The 15,468-nt window shown below is 52.2% G+C and overlaps 6 protein-coding genes across 6 annotated transcripts; 2 read left to right on the forward strand and 4 right to left on the reverse strand.

Annotated features, from left to right (window-relative positions):
• Nucleotides 1-176: 176 nt before the first annotated feature.
• On the forward strand, nt 177-452 carry AFUA_1G01710 (uncharacterized protein; the record flags this gene model as incomplete). The annotated part of the gene is made up of 2 exons (XM_744828.1): nt 177-202; nt 326-452. The coding sequence occupies 2 exons, from the start codon at nt 177-179 to the stop codon at nt 450-452; spliced, it is 153 nt and encodes a 50-aa protein (XP_749921.1).
• A 147-nt stretch (nt 453-599) lies between these two features.
• Nucleotides 600-4,097, reverse strand: ireA (bifunctional endoribonuclease/protein kinase IRE1; the record flags this gene model as incomplete). The annotated part of the gene is made up of 1 exon (XM_744829.1): nt 600-4,097. One exon carries the CDS (start codon nt 4,095-4,097, stop codon nt 600-602), a length of 3,498 nt encoding a protein of 1,165 aa, XP_749922.1.
• A 1,365-nt stretch (nt 4,098-5,462) lies between these two features.
• Nucleotides 5,463-7,655, reverse strand: AFUA_1G01730 (glycoside hydrolase family 76 protein). Its single transcript, XM_744830.2, has 3 exons — nt 7,202-7,655; nt 6,425-7,119; nt 5,463-6,351 (listed from the first exon to the last, which is right to left on the reverse strand). Exons 1-3 carry the CDS (start codon nt 7,296-7,298, stop codon nt 5,770-5,772), a joined length of 1,374 nt encoding a protein of 457 aa, XP_749923.1. The 5' UTR covers nt 7,299-7,655; the 3' UTR covers nt 5,463-5,769.
• A 1,150-nt stretch (nt 7,656-8,805) lies between these two features.
• On the reverse strand, nt 8,806-10,851 carry AFUA_1G01740 (chaperonin-containing T-complex subunit CCT2). The gene is made up of 4 exons (XM_077803778.1): nt 10,734-10,851; nt 10,522-10,679; nt 9,069-10,443; nt 8,806-9,008 (listed from the first exon to the last, which is right to left on the reverse strand). Exons 1-4 carry the CDS (start codon nt 10,734-10,736, stop codon nt 8,949-8,951), a joined length of 1,596 nt encoding a protein of 531 aa, XP_077659951.1. The 5' UTR covers nt 10,737-10,851; the 3' UTR covers nt 8,806-8,948.
• Nucleotides 10,852-10,995: 144 nt separating this feature from the next.
• cyp10 (WD40 repeat domain-containing peptidylprolyl isomerase) lies at nt 10,996-13,004 on the forward strand (the record flags this gene model as incomplete). Its single annotated transcript, XM_744832.1, has 3 exons — nt 10,996-11,071; nt 11,140-11,517; nt 11,572-13,004. The coding sequence occupies 3 exons, from the start codon at nt 10,996-10,998 to the stop codon at nt 13,002-13,004; spliced, it is 1,887 nt and encodes a 628-aa protein (XP_749925.1).
• A 640-nt stretch (nt 13,005-13,644) lies between these two features.
• AFUA_1G01760 (uncharacterized protein) lies at nt 13,645-15,279 on the reverse strand (the record flags this gene model as incomplete). Its single annotated transcript, XM_744833.2, has 2 exons — nt 14,113-15,279; nt 13,645-14,047 (listed from the first exon to the last, which is right to left on the reverse strand). Exons 1-2 carry the CDS (start codon nt 14,592-14,594, stop codon nt 13,645-13,647), a joined length of 885 nt encoding a protein of 294 aa, XP_749926.1. The 5' UTR covers nt 14,595-15,279.
• Nucleotides 15,280-15,468: the final 189 nt, after the last annotated feature.

The following is a 15,468-nucleotide window of genomic DNA, read 5'->3' on the forward strand; positions in this document are numbered from 1 at the left end:
CTCCAGATAGCGGACAGTCGAAAAAGGCGATGGGAAGAATTTCCGTCGGTGTTGTAGAGCGCGAAAATGGCGGACGAAATTTCTCAATAGCTGGATCAAAGAATGTGTAGCAGGCAGGCTAACACAATGGAGAGATCAGTTGATATTCAACGTTGAGGAATGAGCAAGACAAAAGGATGGTGTCTGGTGAAGATACAGCAACGTGAGAAAGCGACATGGAGAAAGCGCGGTGACCCACGCGACTGAACACTTTAAAAAAGTAACTGCTCAGGTTGGTTCCACCATCTGCGCCAGCCACCAAAATTTACCGGGGATTTAACTACAGGATCATCCTCAACAGAAATGTGACAGATGTCGAGTTCTGTAGAGACGGATTTCGTGTCGTGACTGATCCTACTCTGTACTTAGGTACTGTGCAGATTTTCTGTCCATCATTTGTCAGTAGTTTGTGACATGTCTCCGTGCAAACAAACCGCAGGCGGGGCTGCCGCTATGCCCAAATAGAGTATGCAATCATCATGAACGATCACGATTTATATGTCCAGTAAAGATCTAAGTATATATATACCGTATTTCAATAATCATGCAAAAGACCTAGCCTACTCAACCGGAGTAAAATATCGTTTGAACCGGTCGATCTTCGTCAAACGCAACTCCACAATAACCGAGTGGCAGCTCATCAAAAGGCTAGGAAACCGAACGGTCCAAAAATTCAGGTATCCCTCTGGCAAGCCCCCAATATGTGCCTTGAGATGTGCCGGCATGTCGTTGTAATGATTGCGCTTGTTACGTAGCGCCCGCAGGAGATCCAACATCTTCGAGCCCGTGTACTTGCGCTGCTTGCCGAGGTTGTCCTTGAAATCCTTAGGCAGCAGACGTAGGAAATCCATCTCAGGGCCCATCACACGGCAAGCCACGGATTCGAGACACAAAAGAGCGTCCGAAGGAGGGTCCCGTGGCTCAAATTCAAAATGATCCGATACGTCGCAGAGGAAGCTGAGACGGTCGGACGGGTTCCAGAAAAAGGGATGCATCAGAACAGCACTGGCGTCGGGTCTGGGGAAGAGGTCAGTAAATAAGCGAAAGGCTAGAGAGGAGCAGAGAGGAGCTAACCGTTTGCGAGGGTCAAGAGACAACATGGATCGGATCAGGTCATCTGCCTCAAAGGCGTAATCGCCTAGGCGCTGAAGTTCGTCCAGGTTGAAGTTGCCCTTGACGATATTCGCCTCCCGCATGAACTTCCCGTTCTTATCAAAGGGATGACTCCCCCGTGTCAACACGTAATAGAATACGCAGCCCAGGGAGAAGATGTCGATAGCACGAGTGGCTCGTCTGTTGGTTTGCGGATCCACTACTGCTGGCTCAGAAGACTCGGTATGCTGAGACTCGCCCCCTTGGATGGCCGAACGGTTGTCGTCGTCAACCAGTAATTCTGGAGCTCGCCAGCCAGACGTACCTGCGGCATGCGCCGTAGTTGCTCGGAACGAGCTCTGGTTATCGTCAAGCTTCTTGCATAGACCAAAGTCAGAGATGAGCAGCCGCAAAGAGCGCGAGCCTGTGCGTCCTCGAGGCATAGCCACAAGAATATTTTGCGGCTTCAAGTCTCGGTGCACAATCTTGAGTGAATGCAAGTACCGAACACCGGCGATGATCTGACGCAGGATATCGGGCATATCCAAGCCACCCTGAACCAGTTGGGGGTAGTCACCCGGACGTTCAATCAAATCCTGGAGAGACGCAGGGCATAGTTCCAGAGCAATATAAAGGAAGCCAGCCGCTTGCTCGCGACAGAAATAGCGAATTACGTTGTTATGGTCGTCACTCTCCTGCAACAGTCCAACTTCATGAGAGGCGATATCGTAAAACTCAACCAACATGCGTTTGACCGCAACATCCCGACCATCGAAGGATCCACGGTACACGACGGTTCCGTGGCTACCATGGCCCAGAACAACGTCACTGAATACCCTGAGACGACCAATTTGAAGAACACCGTCCATTTCAATAATATCGTTTGATACGGTCCGCACTAACTGGAGGTCGGGTTCCAGACGGGACTGAGGCTGCAGGTTGTTCACTTGGTCCACGACTCGGTCCGCCTGATCCTTTGATTCTCCTTCCGAATCAGGCTTCTTCCCACGTCGGTGGTTCTTTCCGCCCCGCCTACCTCGACGGGCCTTTTTCTTGGGCTTCTCAGGCGAAGCGGCCTGGTCCAGTTCCTCGACATCGTCGTCACTGTCAGGGCCGCGGGAGGGTTCGCGAATTTTCACGCGAGGGGTGGAATCGGGGCCAACGGCACTCCTGTCTCGTTTCGGTTTCGGGGTTGCATCGCCTTCTTGTTGCTCTTCGGGTACTGTGACCTCGACGGTGAGATTCGATATCGGCCTGCTAGGACTCGAATCACGCTTGAAATGAGTGCTTTCGACAACAGGAGTGGAGGGAGTCGACAATGGTGGCTGAGCATAGGACGCGATGATATTCTTGACGTCCAGTTTCTGTTTGGCGAGTTCCTGTATGTTGTGGGAATTGAAGTAGATGAAGGCACCAAAGAACAATAGTAGGATGGTCACGAAGATATCAACCGCGTTGTCCCAGCCCTTTCGGATAATTGTACTGTGCCGCAGCGCCGGTGGTAGCGCCAGTTCGGAGGGGCTTCGCATTAACTCGCGTGGAGTATCATTGGCTAGCTCTAGGGGCGATGGCCCGGAGATACTAGGGGTATTGCGGACAACCCTGGGGCCATTCAGCGAGTGAACTCCAGCCAGCGCATCACGCTGCTGACTGGTTGGCAAGCTGGTCAAAGGCTGGCCATGCCGCAGGTAGTCTTTCTCGTAACACTGGGCCATTTTGGCGCGTCCTGTCACGAGAGGGTAAGTTTCCTCGGACATTGCAAACCATCCGCCCGCTGAAGTGCAATCAACAAACACTCTCGCGTCTCTGTCATCCAACGAGCCGTAATCCGGATCAGGTGGCTGCAGGGGTTGCGATAGAAGCACAAGCGGAGTGGCGGCTTCGGGTGATTCGACGTTGATGGGGCGGGCGACATCGAAAACACGAACCACAGGAGACGAGAAGCGCTGGGTGTAACGAGGACGATCCATTCGGGAGTGATCAAATCCCAACACCACGCCATCATGCATGCTGTAAATATGGCTCTGGTCCATCGTCCGAAAGTACTGGCTCTGAAGATCCATGTCGCGGTTGTTGGCCGTCCATTCGGAGTACTTCAACGTGCAGATCGGATCACCGGTCTCAGTGTTTTGTATCGCAACCGCATACTCGACACGACCAAGCACCAGGGTGCCGGAAGGTGTATCACACTCCTCCGCTTCCAAGTCAAACCCGTCGACCTTGCGGCACCCGTGCCCAGAGGTGATAGGACCTCTGGAGCTGAAAACCTGTAGGATATTACCCGTCCGCGCATCCACGGTATATAAAGTTGTCTCCTTCCGGGCCGTATAGGTAACGGCGGGGTCTGTCCCTGAGTAGGGAGTCTGTTCCACCAATTCCTTGACGGTCAACCCCAGCTTCTGCAGCCCCGCATCCGGGCCGGGACTATATATATATAGATTACCATCTTGACTCGGCTCGACAATCCAAAGAAAATCATCTTCGGGCTGAGCCCGATCGAAGCTCGACCGGTTGGCTCGATGGTAGATGCTCTCGACCATGGGGCTGCTTGGGACCTCCAGGGCCCAGCGAGCTGCGCCGGTCCTGCGATCGCGTGCGTGAATGGAACCGTCGACGGTCGCCAGTAGGACAAAGTCCTCAACCTCCCAATCCTGCAGAGACCGCGCGTGAAGCTGCGGTGCCAGGCCGGCAGACGAACTGCTGGCCTGGGCAGGACGGGCTCGAACGGCGCGGCCGGGGCCCGCCAGAGCCATGGTTGCTAGGGCGCTCGCATCGTTGGATTTCACGTTTATTGTGGGAAGAGGGTGATGGTCGAAAGAACGCTGTGTCGGAGAGAGAGGAACGGACAAGGTCGAAGGGAGGTCATCATGTTCCTGCAGCTGCTGCGGAGCAACAAGAATAGGGAGCAGAAGTAGGGCGACGCTGGCGGGGAGGGTCGTACGGGCGCCAGGCAGCCGCCACCGCATGGTGAAAAGCTACAACGTCGGCAAAACGATGAGGCTTTGCAGGTAATCAATCGCTGTAGGATGAAGATGGGGGTTTCATCAGGCTCTTCTTAAGGAGAAAGGGAGAAGATTCACGACGGGATGGCGAGAAGCCCGGCCGGTGAACGAAGTTTGGAACTGTGTGGTTCGGACGGACAGTGCGGAGGGGGGCGCCGTGGTACTAAAACGGGACGCTGTAGGCGTCCAGGAACCAATAGTGATGCGATACTAGTGGGTGGAGGGGAACAAAGGACGATCTGGCCTCGATGGAGGAGACTGGAGATCAACTATAGATCTTTACTTTCCTTGTAGTTGAGCAACCGAGCCGATTGGCATGGGAAGAAAGAGGAGAAATATATGAAATATATGGCAGGCGATGTACCGAGCAGGAATGAACGGAAGAGTTGGGAAAATCGCGAGTGTGCGAAGTCAAACCATAAAAGACCCGTAGCGAGGATTCAAGGAGAAGGAATGAAATCGACTAGGGGGGAGTTAGGGGCACTAAAGAACTGAAATAACGCGAGGCAGACCAAAATAATAGGCCATTTCACACCAAGAATTCGCAATAATATATTCCGCAGCTCGATTATGGAGTACGGAGGACGGGAGTGCATTAGTCTACTACTCCGTACTCCGTGTTTCTTGTGACAGCCATGGAAGGCGACCGAAAAGGCTGAGTCGTGTGTCAGAGCGAGTCTCGACTGGCGCCAACCAACGGAGAATTGTCGCACTGCCTCCGCATCGTACACAATAGTACATCGCCCACTGTCAATTTGCGCAGAGTACCGGATCACGCCCCACAGACAGACATGCTCAAAGCAACATCTACTACCGAGTATTCATGGCATGCTCAAGCCTGTCTCAAATATACTTTCTGTCCAATAGCTGCACACTCTGCAAGGTAGATGGGAAGACAAGATGCCTTGTGAGAGCAGCCTAGCGGGAGACGGAGACTCGGGAGAATCCAGGTTACATTACGCAGTACGAGATACATCCATTCCTTTCCAGGTGTGGGTGGGGCAATCCCTTTATACTCAATGCTTATTGATTGGAAAATGAAACACCGCGCCTCGTTGGTAATGATACAGTACTGAAGTTCTTTGAGACAGAATCAGCCGAGATCATTTCACATAAAATTCTCTTCAATCGCAATTTCGGAGGCGGAAGGGTATTCATTTATTTTTGCCGGGATAGCCTGAATAGGTGTAGCAACCTTTTTGTTCGAGATAGGAGATCTTCATCATCAGTAAGGAAGTTCCATCATCGCATCAGTCAGTTAATCTGGCGGGAAGTCTTTCAAGATGAGCGGAAGATAATGGATATTTATAAGAGCCAAGCACATATACTGGGCAATGCAAACATTGTATTTGTCACTCACACAATGCTAAGATAGTCAGAAAAGCCATGATCAACAAGAGTTGACGATGTCGAAATTCCTCGCTCCTCCGGACGCCTCAACTCCTAGCACAGAGAAGCCTAAATCGGAGTCAAACAAGTCCCCCTAGAATACAAATAGCAACATGCACCCGTAGCACAAAAGAACGCGGATTGGAGGAGGATGCGGGTCCATGTGATCTCCTCCACAGGATACCAATCATTCGCAAGTATATACAGATCAGGATTGCGCGCCATTGAAGCGGATTGTTGGACGGTCTTATCTCCCGTACACCATCCAGGTCACTGCTGCGATCCAACCGCTGAGGAAGACCACAGTCACAATTCCTGCACCAGCACGATCACCCGTTGTGACTGGCTGCGGTTGAGGGGCGGCTTGCTCCGACCCTGTGCCCGCGCTCGCGTTACTCTTGCTCGTACCTCCAGTGTCTACGGTCAACGGCGCCTGAGCCTGCATCCTATGCGCAATCATCGAGGACGAAAAGACGCTCAAAGCGCTCATCTGCTCCTCTAATGAACTCGTCCCATCAAAGGTATCCTGATGCCAACGCCGCCCGCAGAGAGTGCGATTCTGACCGCCAGAACACTGTTTGGCTGCCGCAAGTGCCGACTGCTGGATCCTTGGGACAACCTCGGACGACGTATACGGGACAATGGTGGTCATAAAAGTTAACCAGGACGAAAGGAAGCCCTTGAAACAGTCCTGGTTGCGATCACACTTCATGTTCGGCTCACAGGCAATTTCAGACATGACCATGCCATTTTGAAAGGGAAAAAACCGCTGGAACGTGGTGTTCAGTAAGCCATCCAGACCCTTCTTCCATTTGTCGCCTCCATTCGTCTATGTCTTTTGTCAGTTCGGCTCCTCATTTTGCACCATAACACGGTCTCGACGTAGAGAGTTCGGAACGTACGAAATTATACATATAAGCAGCACCACTGATATAGGTGCCATAGTTGTAGGTCCATTGAAGGTCTCCATGGTCTGTGCATCCAGTCTCAGGCGACGTGGTATCGGCGATGGTCCAGTCCGACTCCTTGAGCAGCGGGGTTGTCGCAGACCAATCCCATATCCTCTCCGCCCACTGCGAGTATGTCTCGTTGTTGGTATACCGCGCGAGCCGCGCCGCAAGCTGGAAGAGACCGCCATTCGAGATGGCGTTCTTGGTTCGGTAGCCGTCCTGGTAGGTAGAGATCTGCCAGCGTAGGCCACCGTGGCAGGTCGACGTGTCCCAGCGCGGCACCTGAGTGTTGAACACACCCTGCGCAAGCGACACCCACGACGGCTGGCCATCTTCCTCGGGGAAGTTGAGCTCCGCCGCAGTCATAGCGGCCAACCCCCAGAACACCTGGTCGTCATTGCCGAGGTAGTTACTGTAGTTCGAAGGGAAGTAATCGTTGTTGCCCTTCTGCCAGAGCATACCCTGAGTGGTGACTTCGTTGTACGATGTGTCACCGGTCCAGAACCAGTACTGAATCAAAGTCATGAACATGGCGCCGCCCTCCCACCACGTATCTGGCAATTTCCCAGGAATCTGGCCGGTCTGGTTGCCAGTGTAGTTACTCATCATGTTGTAGGCTGTTGTCGCAGCCGCATCCTTGATCGATTCTGCGATCCATCCATTGAATTAGCAATTGCGACACAGATGATCATACCCAAGTCAGGACGCCAATGAGGCGGGTACACATACGAACATCATTGATGTCCAGCTCAAGCGCGGTGACAGCCCCTTGGCCGGCAAGGACGACGGTCACCAAGCTCGTCCACGTCCGACTCGATAGTTTCATTGTCGGAGACCCGAGAGGATTAGAATCCAGCAAGAGACTGAACGGATCGGAGCATCGAAGCGAGGTCAACAGGAGCGCATGAGGCGCCGGCAAGCGAGCGCAAAATCGCGAGACGAGCGGGTCGGGCGAAGACTGGAAGTACTAGGTAGGACCAAGTACTAAAGAGTAGTTTGCGACGTCACTGCGGAGCCAAATTTACCCAAAATAAAAATATAAAAAGAAAAGGGAGAAAGATCGGCGACCGAGGAAAGACGAGGCGAGGCGATTTTAAGACACAAGGGATGCAGGGCGGACAAACGAGTACGAAGGACCAATCCTCACAGTAGTTGACAAAGCAGAAGTTGGAAGAAAAAGATGGAGGAGGAAAAAGAGAAGTGAGCGCAGGTGGTCAGCGGATAGTTGAGTTGAAGGGACTAATTATTGGTTACGTTAGTCTGTTAGTTATTATGATTGTCAGTGTCAACACGAAGACGGGTAAAATGTAAATCAGATGTTTCGTTCGCTGAATGCAGGGAATCCACTGCGACATCACCCTCGGGTAGCAGCTAGAGTAAGGTAGTAAGAGGTAGCGTCAACTTTGGCAATTGCAAAGCCAGGATGGACAGGATAATGAAACCCTATTCGGTGCGAAGTAAGGATGGCGCTGGAAATCAAAATGAAAGTGGTACCCCATCCACCTGCGTATTAGACAGTTATCTATCTACAAATCCAGATGGACAGAAAAGAGGGTCGAGACAAGCCTCGGGGACTCAGGGCCTTGGTCCTCTTGGTCCTTTTGCAGAGCAAATCCCCACTCGAAGCAAAGATCATACCCGCATTCGGACTGTCCGGGTCAGGGACAGTCGCAGTGACACGCCTTGGTACTGCAAAAAGAACGCGCAATGTGCCCCAGAAGCCTGTTCCTCCAGGCTCTCACTGGCTCCAATGGTCCAACATCCGAAGGGTTGTGGAACCTGAAATCGCCTTGGCTACTACTACAGTGTACAAAATAGGTAAGTAATCCTCCTGCTTCAAATACTCTCGGGAGCACCACAATTGTGGAGATTCATGCGTCAAGCATCAAGTAAACGGTTGAATAGAAACTCTAGGATATTCTATTGCTCATCATGGCCATCAAGTGCGGAGTCGAAGCGTCCTGCGTCAGAACTCTCAGATTCCCCCGCTAAAAATAGCAGCAGCTGACCACCAAGATCTTGGCCCTGTTGCTTAAATCGCCCAGCCATTTGACATGTGTGCCCTGTATTTCTATCCGTAGAAGCCTAGACGCCATGTGAATACGTTCGGATTGGGCCACCAACTTGGGATGATGCAATCAAATAACTTACAAAATGATAATGAATGACACATTCAGCGCGTCTGCTGTTCTACTGGAAAAAAAAAAATAGCATGTGCGTCGCTGGATATGCACCTAGTTGGTCTGAAAACTCACTGTCTCCTCAAGTACATAAACCAGCAAGCTGGTCCAGAAAGGTACAGCGACCTACGGAATATATGTTTACGCATCTCCTTTGGGTTGACGGTATACAAGAAGGTCTACTTGAGAATATTGACTCACACCTACTGCTCAGAACCGGAGATATTCAATATGTTATCATCATTCGCGCTGTATCATAAACCCTATACTGAAGACACGCTATTTTCGCCCATTCTTCACATACGCTCGCGTTTGCGAGGAGCAGCCCGGATGATGTTGTCGACACGCAGGAGAAGCTGTAGACGGACATAGTTAGCTAAGCGTTTGTGCAAAAGCAAATCGACGACCATGCTTACCTCTGCGGCTTCTGATGCCGAAGAAACAACTGCCCTCTTTAGCTTGTAGCTCTCCACAACACCCAACTCCCGCATATCAGCAATACCACCGCCAGGGGTAAGCAAATCCAGACCAGAACTGGTCATGCCGTTGTTGATGGCCTGGCGGAGTCTTGTAACCAGGTCGCTGGAGTCCAGACCGGCATTGTCGGCCAAGATAGTGGGCAATTGCCGAAGAGCGTAGGAGAATGCGTCCACAGCCAGTTGCTTCTTGCCGGTAGTGTTCTGAGCCGCCTGCTCAACGGCCTTGGACATCACCATCTCAGCACAGCCACCGCCCAGTGTGACCCGGGGATCCTTGACAGTCTGAGAGAGAACAGCCAGAGCATCGTGGAGGGATCGTTCTGCCTCGTCGAGAAGCTGCTCGGTGGCACCGCGCAGTACAATAGTGCATGCCTGACCGGCAGCCACGCCCGAGAACTTGATGAGGGTATCCTCGCCGATGATGACCTCCTCAATAACATCACAATGGCCAAGCTTGACCTGTTCGGGGTGATCGAAGGTTGAAGCAATCTCACCACCAGTGACCAGGGCAAGACGCTCAATTCCGTCAAAGTCGGCATGCTCGATGGACATGATGCCGGCCTCGGTGAACAACTGCTCGGGCCAGTTGTAGATGAGTTGACGGTTGACGAAGCAGTTGATGCCGTGGGATTTGATCCGCTCAACCTTGGCTCTCATCTTTTCGCGCTCCGCCTTCTCCAGCTCGGCTAGTTTGCCCGTTGACTCGACCTTGACCCGTGCACCGAAGATCTTGACCTTGTCAGTGTCCATGGCGGTGTTGGCCACCAGGATCTTGGCATTCTCCAAGCGCTTAGGCTGGTTCACACCGATCTTCTTGTCAAGGATGAAGCCTTCGTCCAAGTACGAGTCGCTGAGCTTGCCGCCGGCCTTCTTTATGATCTGGATGTGACTGAGGTCGGTTGAGCCCTTCAACCGGAGAACTGCATCACAAGCGAGAGCAGCGAAGTGTTCGCGGTCCTGAGCCAGAACCTTGGAGCTAAGGGTCGTCCGAGCGATAGCGTGCAGATCTTTCCGGAAAGCCTCCATATCCTTGCTTCGATCGACAGCAGCCTTCTCAAGGGCCTCCAGAGCGGCCTTGCTGGCTATCCGGTAGCCCTCGATGATTGTCTGAGGATGAATCTTGCGGTTCACGAGCTTCTCTGCCTCACGCAGCAACTCCGCTGCCAACACCGTCACGGATGTCGTTCCGTCACCGACTTCGTCATCCTGGACTTTGGAGATGTTCACCAGCACCTTGGCCGCGGCGTTATCGAGGGCAATAGACTTGAGGATCGTAGCACCGTCATTTGTTACAAGGATGTCACCGGTCGACCTATTTTAACCCGAGAGTTAGTTCTGGCAAACTCGTTTTCCAACAACCCCCGCATTCCCAGAAAACCACCCCACGTACGCTGACTGAAGGATCTTGTCCATTCCCTTAGGACCTAATGTGCTTTTCACCAAGTCACCAACAGCGATGGCACCGACAAAGGCGGACAGACGGGCATTCTCTCCCTTTTCCTCGACGACATCGTCGGCAAAGATCTGCGTGGGATTGGCGAAGGACGCCTGGAGGTGGTCAGCATTTTGTCATTTAAGAAATTAATATAGGAGACAACAAACCATGATGGATAGTATATAGTAAGAAGGTAGCTACCGGCAGGAGGAAGGCAGGCAGCTCAGGGGGGAATAGTGGTTCGAAATCACTGACGAGGATTCAATAATAATGCGGGACGTCCAGAAAAGTTCGCGATGTGGCCCGAGCTCAGGCTATAGCTACAGACCGCCCGCCCAAGGAGTTTCTCTTGACGATCACATTCGATTCACTTCAAGCGCGCCCCTCGCTGTACCCTCTTAAAAGAAACTTTCATTTTTATAATTCACAATGGCAGATACTGGTGAACAAGCGAAACTTGCAGTGAATAAACGTCCTCATGCTGCCATTGAGGACGAAGAGGATGGTGCGTTGTACTCTCCTCAAGCATCAACGGATTCAGACTGAAAACAGGAGACTGATCTAGGCTTTCAGGAAATGGATCGTCCTCAGACGATGACTTTGGTCCTGCTCTACCATCCGCCGATGCGCCGAAGAAAAAGCGACGCAAGCTACCGTTCGAGAAGGTCTACGTGAATGCGCTACCCGCCTCTCCGCGGTACTCGAAATCGCTTATGCACAAAGAGCAGCTATCCTTCGTTACGATGACTCCCTACACAGACTTTCTTATCACGTCATCAATGGACGGTATCGTGAAGTTTTGGAAGAAAATGGCCGTCGGAGTCGAGTTCGTTAAGGAATTCCGAGCGCATCCTGCGGAGATTAAGAGCGTCAGCGTTAGTGCCGACGGGAGGAGTTTTGCGACGGCTGGTGCGGACAAGACGATCAAGATCTTTGACGTTATCACTTTTGGTAGGCTGGGTCCCCTGCTGTTGATTTGGTTATGCCAGCTAATCGGCTGCCCAGATTTGCTGGCCATGCTCTCCTTGGACTTCACACCGCGCTGTGTCTGCTGGGTACACCCTCGTGGCGCATCCCTCCCATTGCTAGCCGTGACAGACGAAGATAGTCCGATGATACAGGTCTTTGATGGTCGTGGAGAGCACACCACTCCCTTAAACACCGTCAAGTCGATCCACCGCAGCCCCGTGGCAGCCATTGCCTTCAACAACGCATACGACTGTGTCATTTCAGCTGACCGGTCCGGAATGGTCGAGTACTGGCGCGCGAGCGACGGCTCGTATGAGAAACCAGATAATGTATTCGAACTCAAATCCTCCACGAACCTCTTCGAATTCAAGAAATCCAAGTCGGCACCCGCGTCCATTACAATATCACCATCAGGCGAGCAATTTGCAACTGTCTCGTTTCCCGACCGGCAGGTCCGAGTCTTCGACTTCGCGACGGGCAAGCTCTACCGGAAATACGATGAATCCATTACTACTATCACCGAAATGCAGCAAGCCGGCACAGCCCTCTACCCACTCGATGAGGTGGAATTCGGCCGCCGCCTCGCCATTGAACGTGAACTCGAGAATCCCATCACCCAGCCCAAAATCAACGTCATCTTCGACGAGTCAGGCCACTTCGTGCTCTACGGCTCCCTTTACGGCGCCAAGTGCATCAACACCTACACCAACCGCGTGGTCCGCGTCTACGCAAAGGACGAACCCTTCCGCCCCCTCAACCTGGCCCTGTATCAGGGCCAACCACAAAAGAAAGGCGTCATGACAGTTTCCATGGCCGCAAGCGCCAACCCCCTCCTGCAGGAATCTGAAGAACGAGACCCCATCCTCGTCTCGACAGGCTTCGCAAAGATCCGCTTTTACCTCTTCACCAACGAAACCGAAATCTCCAAATCCAGCCGGGACGTGCAGAACGAACGGCCCACGCACGCCGACGCCCGCGAGACAACCGCCAAAAAGGCCGCCGAGACGGGCACCTCTGCCATCCTCCACACCACCATGGGGGACATCCACCTGCGACTTTTCCCGCAGGCGGCGCCCAAGGCTGTTGAGAATTTCGTCACCCATGCGCGTAATGGATACTACAACAATACTATCTTCCACCGGGTAATCCGCAAATTCATGATCCAGGGCGGTGATCCGCTCGGGGACGGGACGGGCGGCGAGTCTATCTGGGGTGGAGAGTTCGAGGATGAGTTTTCAAGCCTGAAGCATGACAAGCCGTATACACTCTCCATGGCGAATGCGGGACCCAACACCAACGGCAGTCAATTCTTCATCACGACGGAGAAGACACCTTGGCTGGACGGTAAACATACTATTTTTGGACGTGCGGTGCAGGGGTTGGACGTCATACACAAGATCGAAAACACCAAGACGTACAAAGAGAAGCCGGAGCAGGACATTAAGATCGTGAGCATTACTGTGACTTGAGCGAGAGCGGTCAACAATCCTCTCTTTTGAACACTTCGTATCGGCTGCTGTATAATCTGAAGCCATCTATTTGCATGTAAATTACCCCCCGCGTATCTAGCAAGAGCTAAGAATGATGTTTTCTTCCAGATTTTGAAACAGCAAGATTAGCTTAGAGACCCATTGTAGAAAAGTCCGCTCGGCCTTGGAGCAGGACTTGACGGAGAGTCTGTATCCTGTTGCGTCTAACAGGAGAGAGCCAAGGAATGCCCTAGCTAGACAATGCAAGCCAACTAGAATCCCAAGCTCGGGGAGCGCCACGCGAGAGAAATCAAAGGTCCTATATCTCGCAAAAGATAGAACAGAGAAAGGGAGCCAAGAAGGCTGCACAACGTATTGACAAATATCGTACCACACCATGGAGTATGCGCATAAATTCGACAGCGAGGGGAAACATTTGCAAGAATTTCAAAAAGATGGACACATAAACGCCGGATATATGCAAGCTGGAGGTGTTGGTCATACCACTCAGTATCGAAACACGAAACAAATCCAGGGAGGTAAGAGCTCGCAACCGCGCTGAGCTGGCCAATGAACCTTCGCATCGTGCGACTCAAGAGTCTGTCAATATTCCCAGAAATGACAAACAGCTGGCCGCAAATCATCGAGTAACCTCCCGAATCTCGACGTCGTCGTCCGCCGACTGTGGTGTCTTTGCTAAACGTGACGACGGGTGGCCAGACCGCGATTTGGGGGGTACGACCTCCGTTCGCGAACTGCTGGCAATTGAATCGGAGTTTGGGTAACTTGACCGGGGCGGGGGTGCAAGACCGCCCAAGGTCGACGAGAATTGGCCAGGTTGGCCGGGACCTGGACTCTGGTCACGTACGCGACTGGCGAAGAATCCGCTCTCCGTGCCACTGCCGCTGCCGCCGACGCCATGATAGAGATTCGGATATTTCGCATCATGGCGTTTCTTAAGCCATGTGGCTACCGCGGCAATGATACTGAATGCGATGACGAGGACAATAACCATGATGACCCATTGGTAGTGGCCGTCCCACCTGCGACAATGCTGTCAGCAACGGGATTTCGAAGTAGTCGGGGCGCAATCCTGCAGTATGCTTACCAGGTCTGGGGTTTGGCCTCTTTGGCCTGGGCCTGGGCGTTTGAGCTTGAGGTAGATGTGCTTGCCGCAGCACCTGATGTGACTGTTGTCGTGGCCGCTCCAGAATTGCCTCCAGAATTGCAATAGTTAGTGTACCATGCCTGCAACAACTGTCTATCGGATTCGCTGGTACAGGACGAGTCGCAGGTCCCATCAGGGGAGGTTTTCAGCTGAGATAGCAGAGACGACTGGCAGAAGCAAGAGACATGGACTGCGTGTGTGTCCTCCGGACTAGCCAGGCAGCTGTCCGCAGCCTGTTGAAGCTGCGTGCATGACAGTCCACATTCTGGAAACGAAGCGGAAGCGGCGGAAGGTAAAATAGTATCGGTGCTCGCGAGAACAATGGTCGTGAGGAAGAAGACGATTGTCAACGGGTAGAATAGTCGACAGCTTGGCTTGAGAACAGCATTGTTGGCGGTCCAGGCCAACAGCCCAGATGCCATGACGACGCAGGTTGAGACTCCGGTGGAGACCGTCGGTGGAAAGCTCACAGGAATAAACGGCCCACCATCATACGAAAAGGCGAGGAAAAGAGGATGAAAGGCGACGGAGGGACAGGATAGTTAAATGTTCAAAGACGAAGAGGATCAAAGGAATGACAAGTAATAGCCGATTAGATGAGATCGAAAGAATGCGTCAATCAGATGAGATAACGGATGATCAACGAGGGACGGATTGGGCAAGGAAAGGAAACGAGAGAGAAGAGGAGCAGAAAGACAGATAAGACAAATACAAGGAAGAAACAAATTTGGAACAGGGTGCAGGGCCCAGCAGCAGAGTATTTTGCCTGACTCGTTAATAATTATGAAATCCAGGCACAGACAATCGATTATGGAGACAGCACGGAGTAAATTAAAAAGACCGCGTGGGTAACTAAATGGTGGAATCAATAATCGTCAAATAGGCAGGAGGAAAAAGGCGTCTCCGCAAGCGGCCGGAGCCAACATTGAAGACTAGGCACACATGACGACCTTAGTTCTTGTCTAGCGGATGAGTCAATGCAATTGATTCGACTGAATGCTCAAATCCTGGTTGACAACGGCCAATGTATCCTTGGATCTAAATTGGTCTTCCAAGTTGATCCAATTTCCCCAGGGTCAGGCACTGAGGCACTCCAGGCGACTAGCCTTGAGGCACACAGAAGAGTTTATCCACTTTTCTGTCACCTTGGGGTTACACTTGACGCTTTGTAGTAGCATGTCGATTCAAATGGCTGTGTCCGGTTGCGGCACAATCTCATTACAGTGTCAACACGAGTTGTCTGTCGATTAGGTAGAAGAAACTTCGAACCTTGGCTCATAGTCATACAATGTGAGT

Source organism: Aspergillus fumigatus, chromosome 1 (assembly GCF_000002655.1).
Source record: "Aspergillus fumigatus Af293 chromosome 1, whole genome shotgun sequence".
NCBI classification, from domain to species: Eukaryota; Fungi; Ascomycota; class Eurotiomycetes; order Eurotiales; family Aspergillaceae; genus Aspergillus; species Aspergillus fumigatus.

Coding starts and splice junctions, on each gene's coding strand:
- AFUA_1G01730 (XM_744830.2), bottom strand. CDS start 7,298: ATGAAACTATCGAGTCGGACGTGGACGAGCTTGGTGACCGTCGTCCTT. Junction 7,120..7,201: donor GCTGGACATCAATGATGTTC/GTATGTGTACCC, acceptor GATGGATCGCAG/AATCGATCAAGGATGCGGCT. Junction 6,352..6,424: donor CTGCTTATATGTATAATTTC/GTACGTTCCGAA, acceptor CAAAAGACATAG/ACGAATGGAGGCGACAAATG.
- AFUA_1G01740 (XM_077803778.1), bottom strand. Junction 10,444..10,521: donor GACAAGATCCTTCAGTCAGC/GTACGTGGGGTG, acceptor GGGTTAAAATAG/GTCGACCGGTGACATCCTTG. Junction 9,009..9,068: donor CGGCATCAGAAGCCGCAGAG/GTAAGCATGGTC, acceptor GTCCGTCTACAG/CTTCTCCTGCGTGTCGACAA.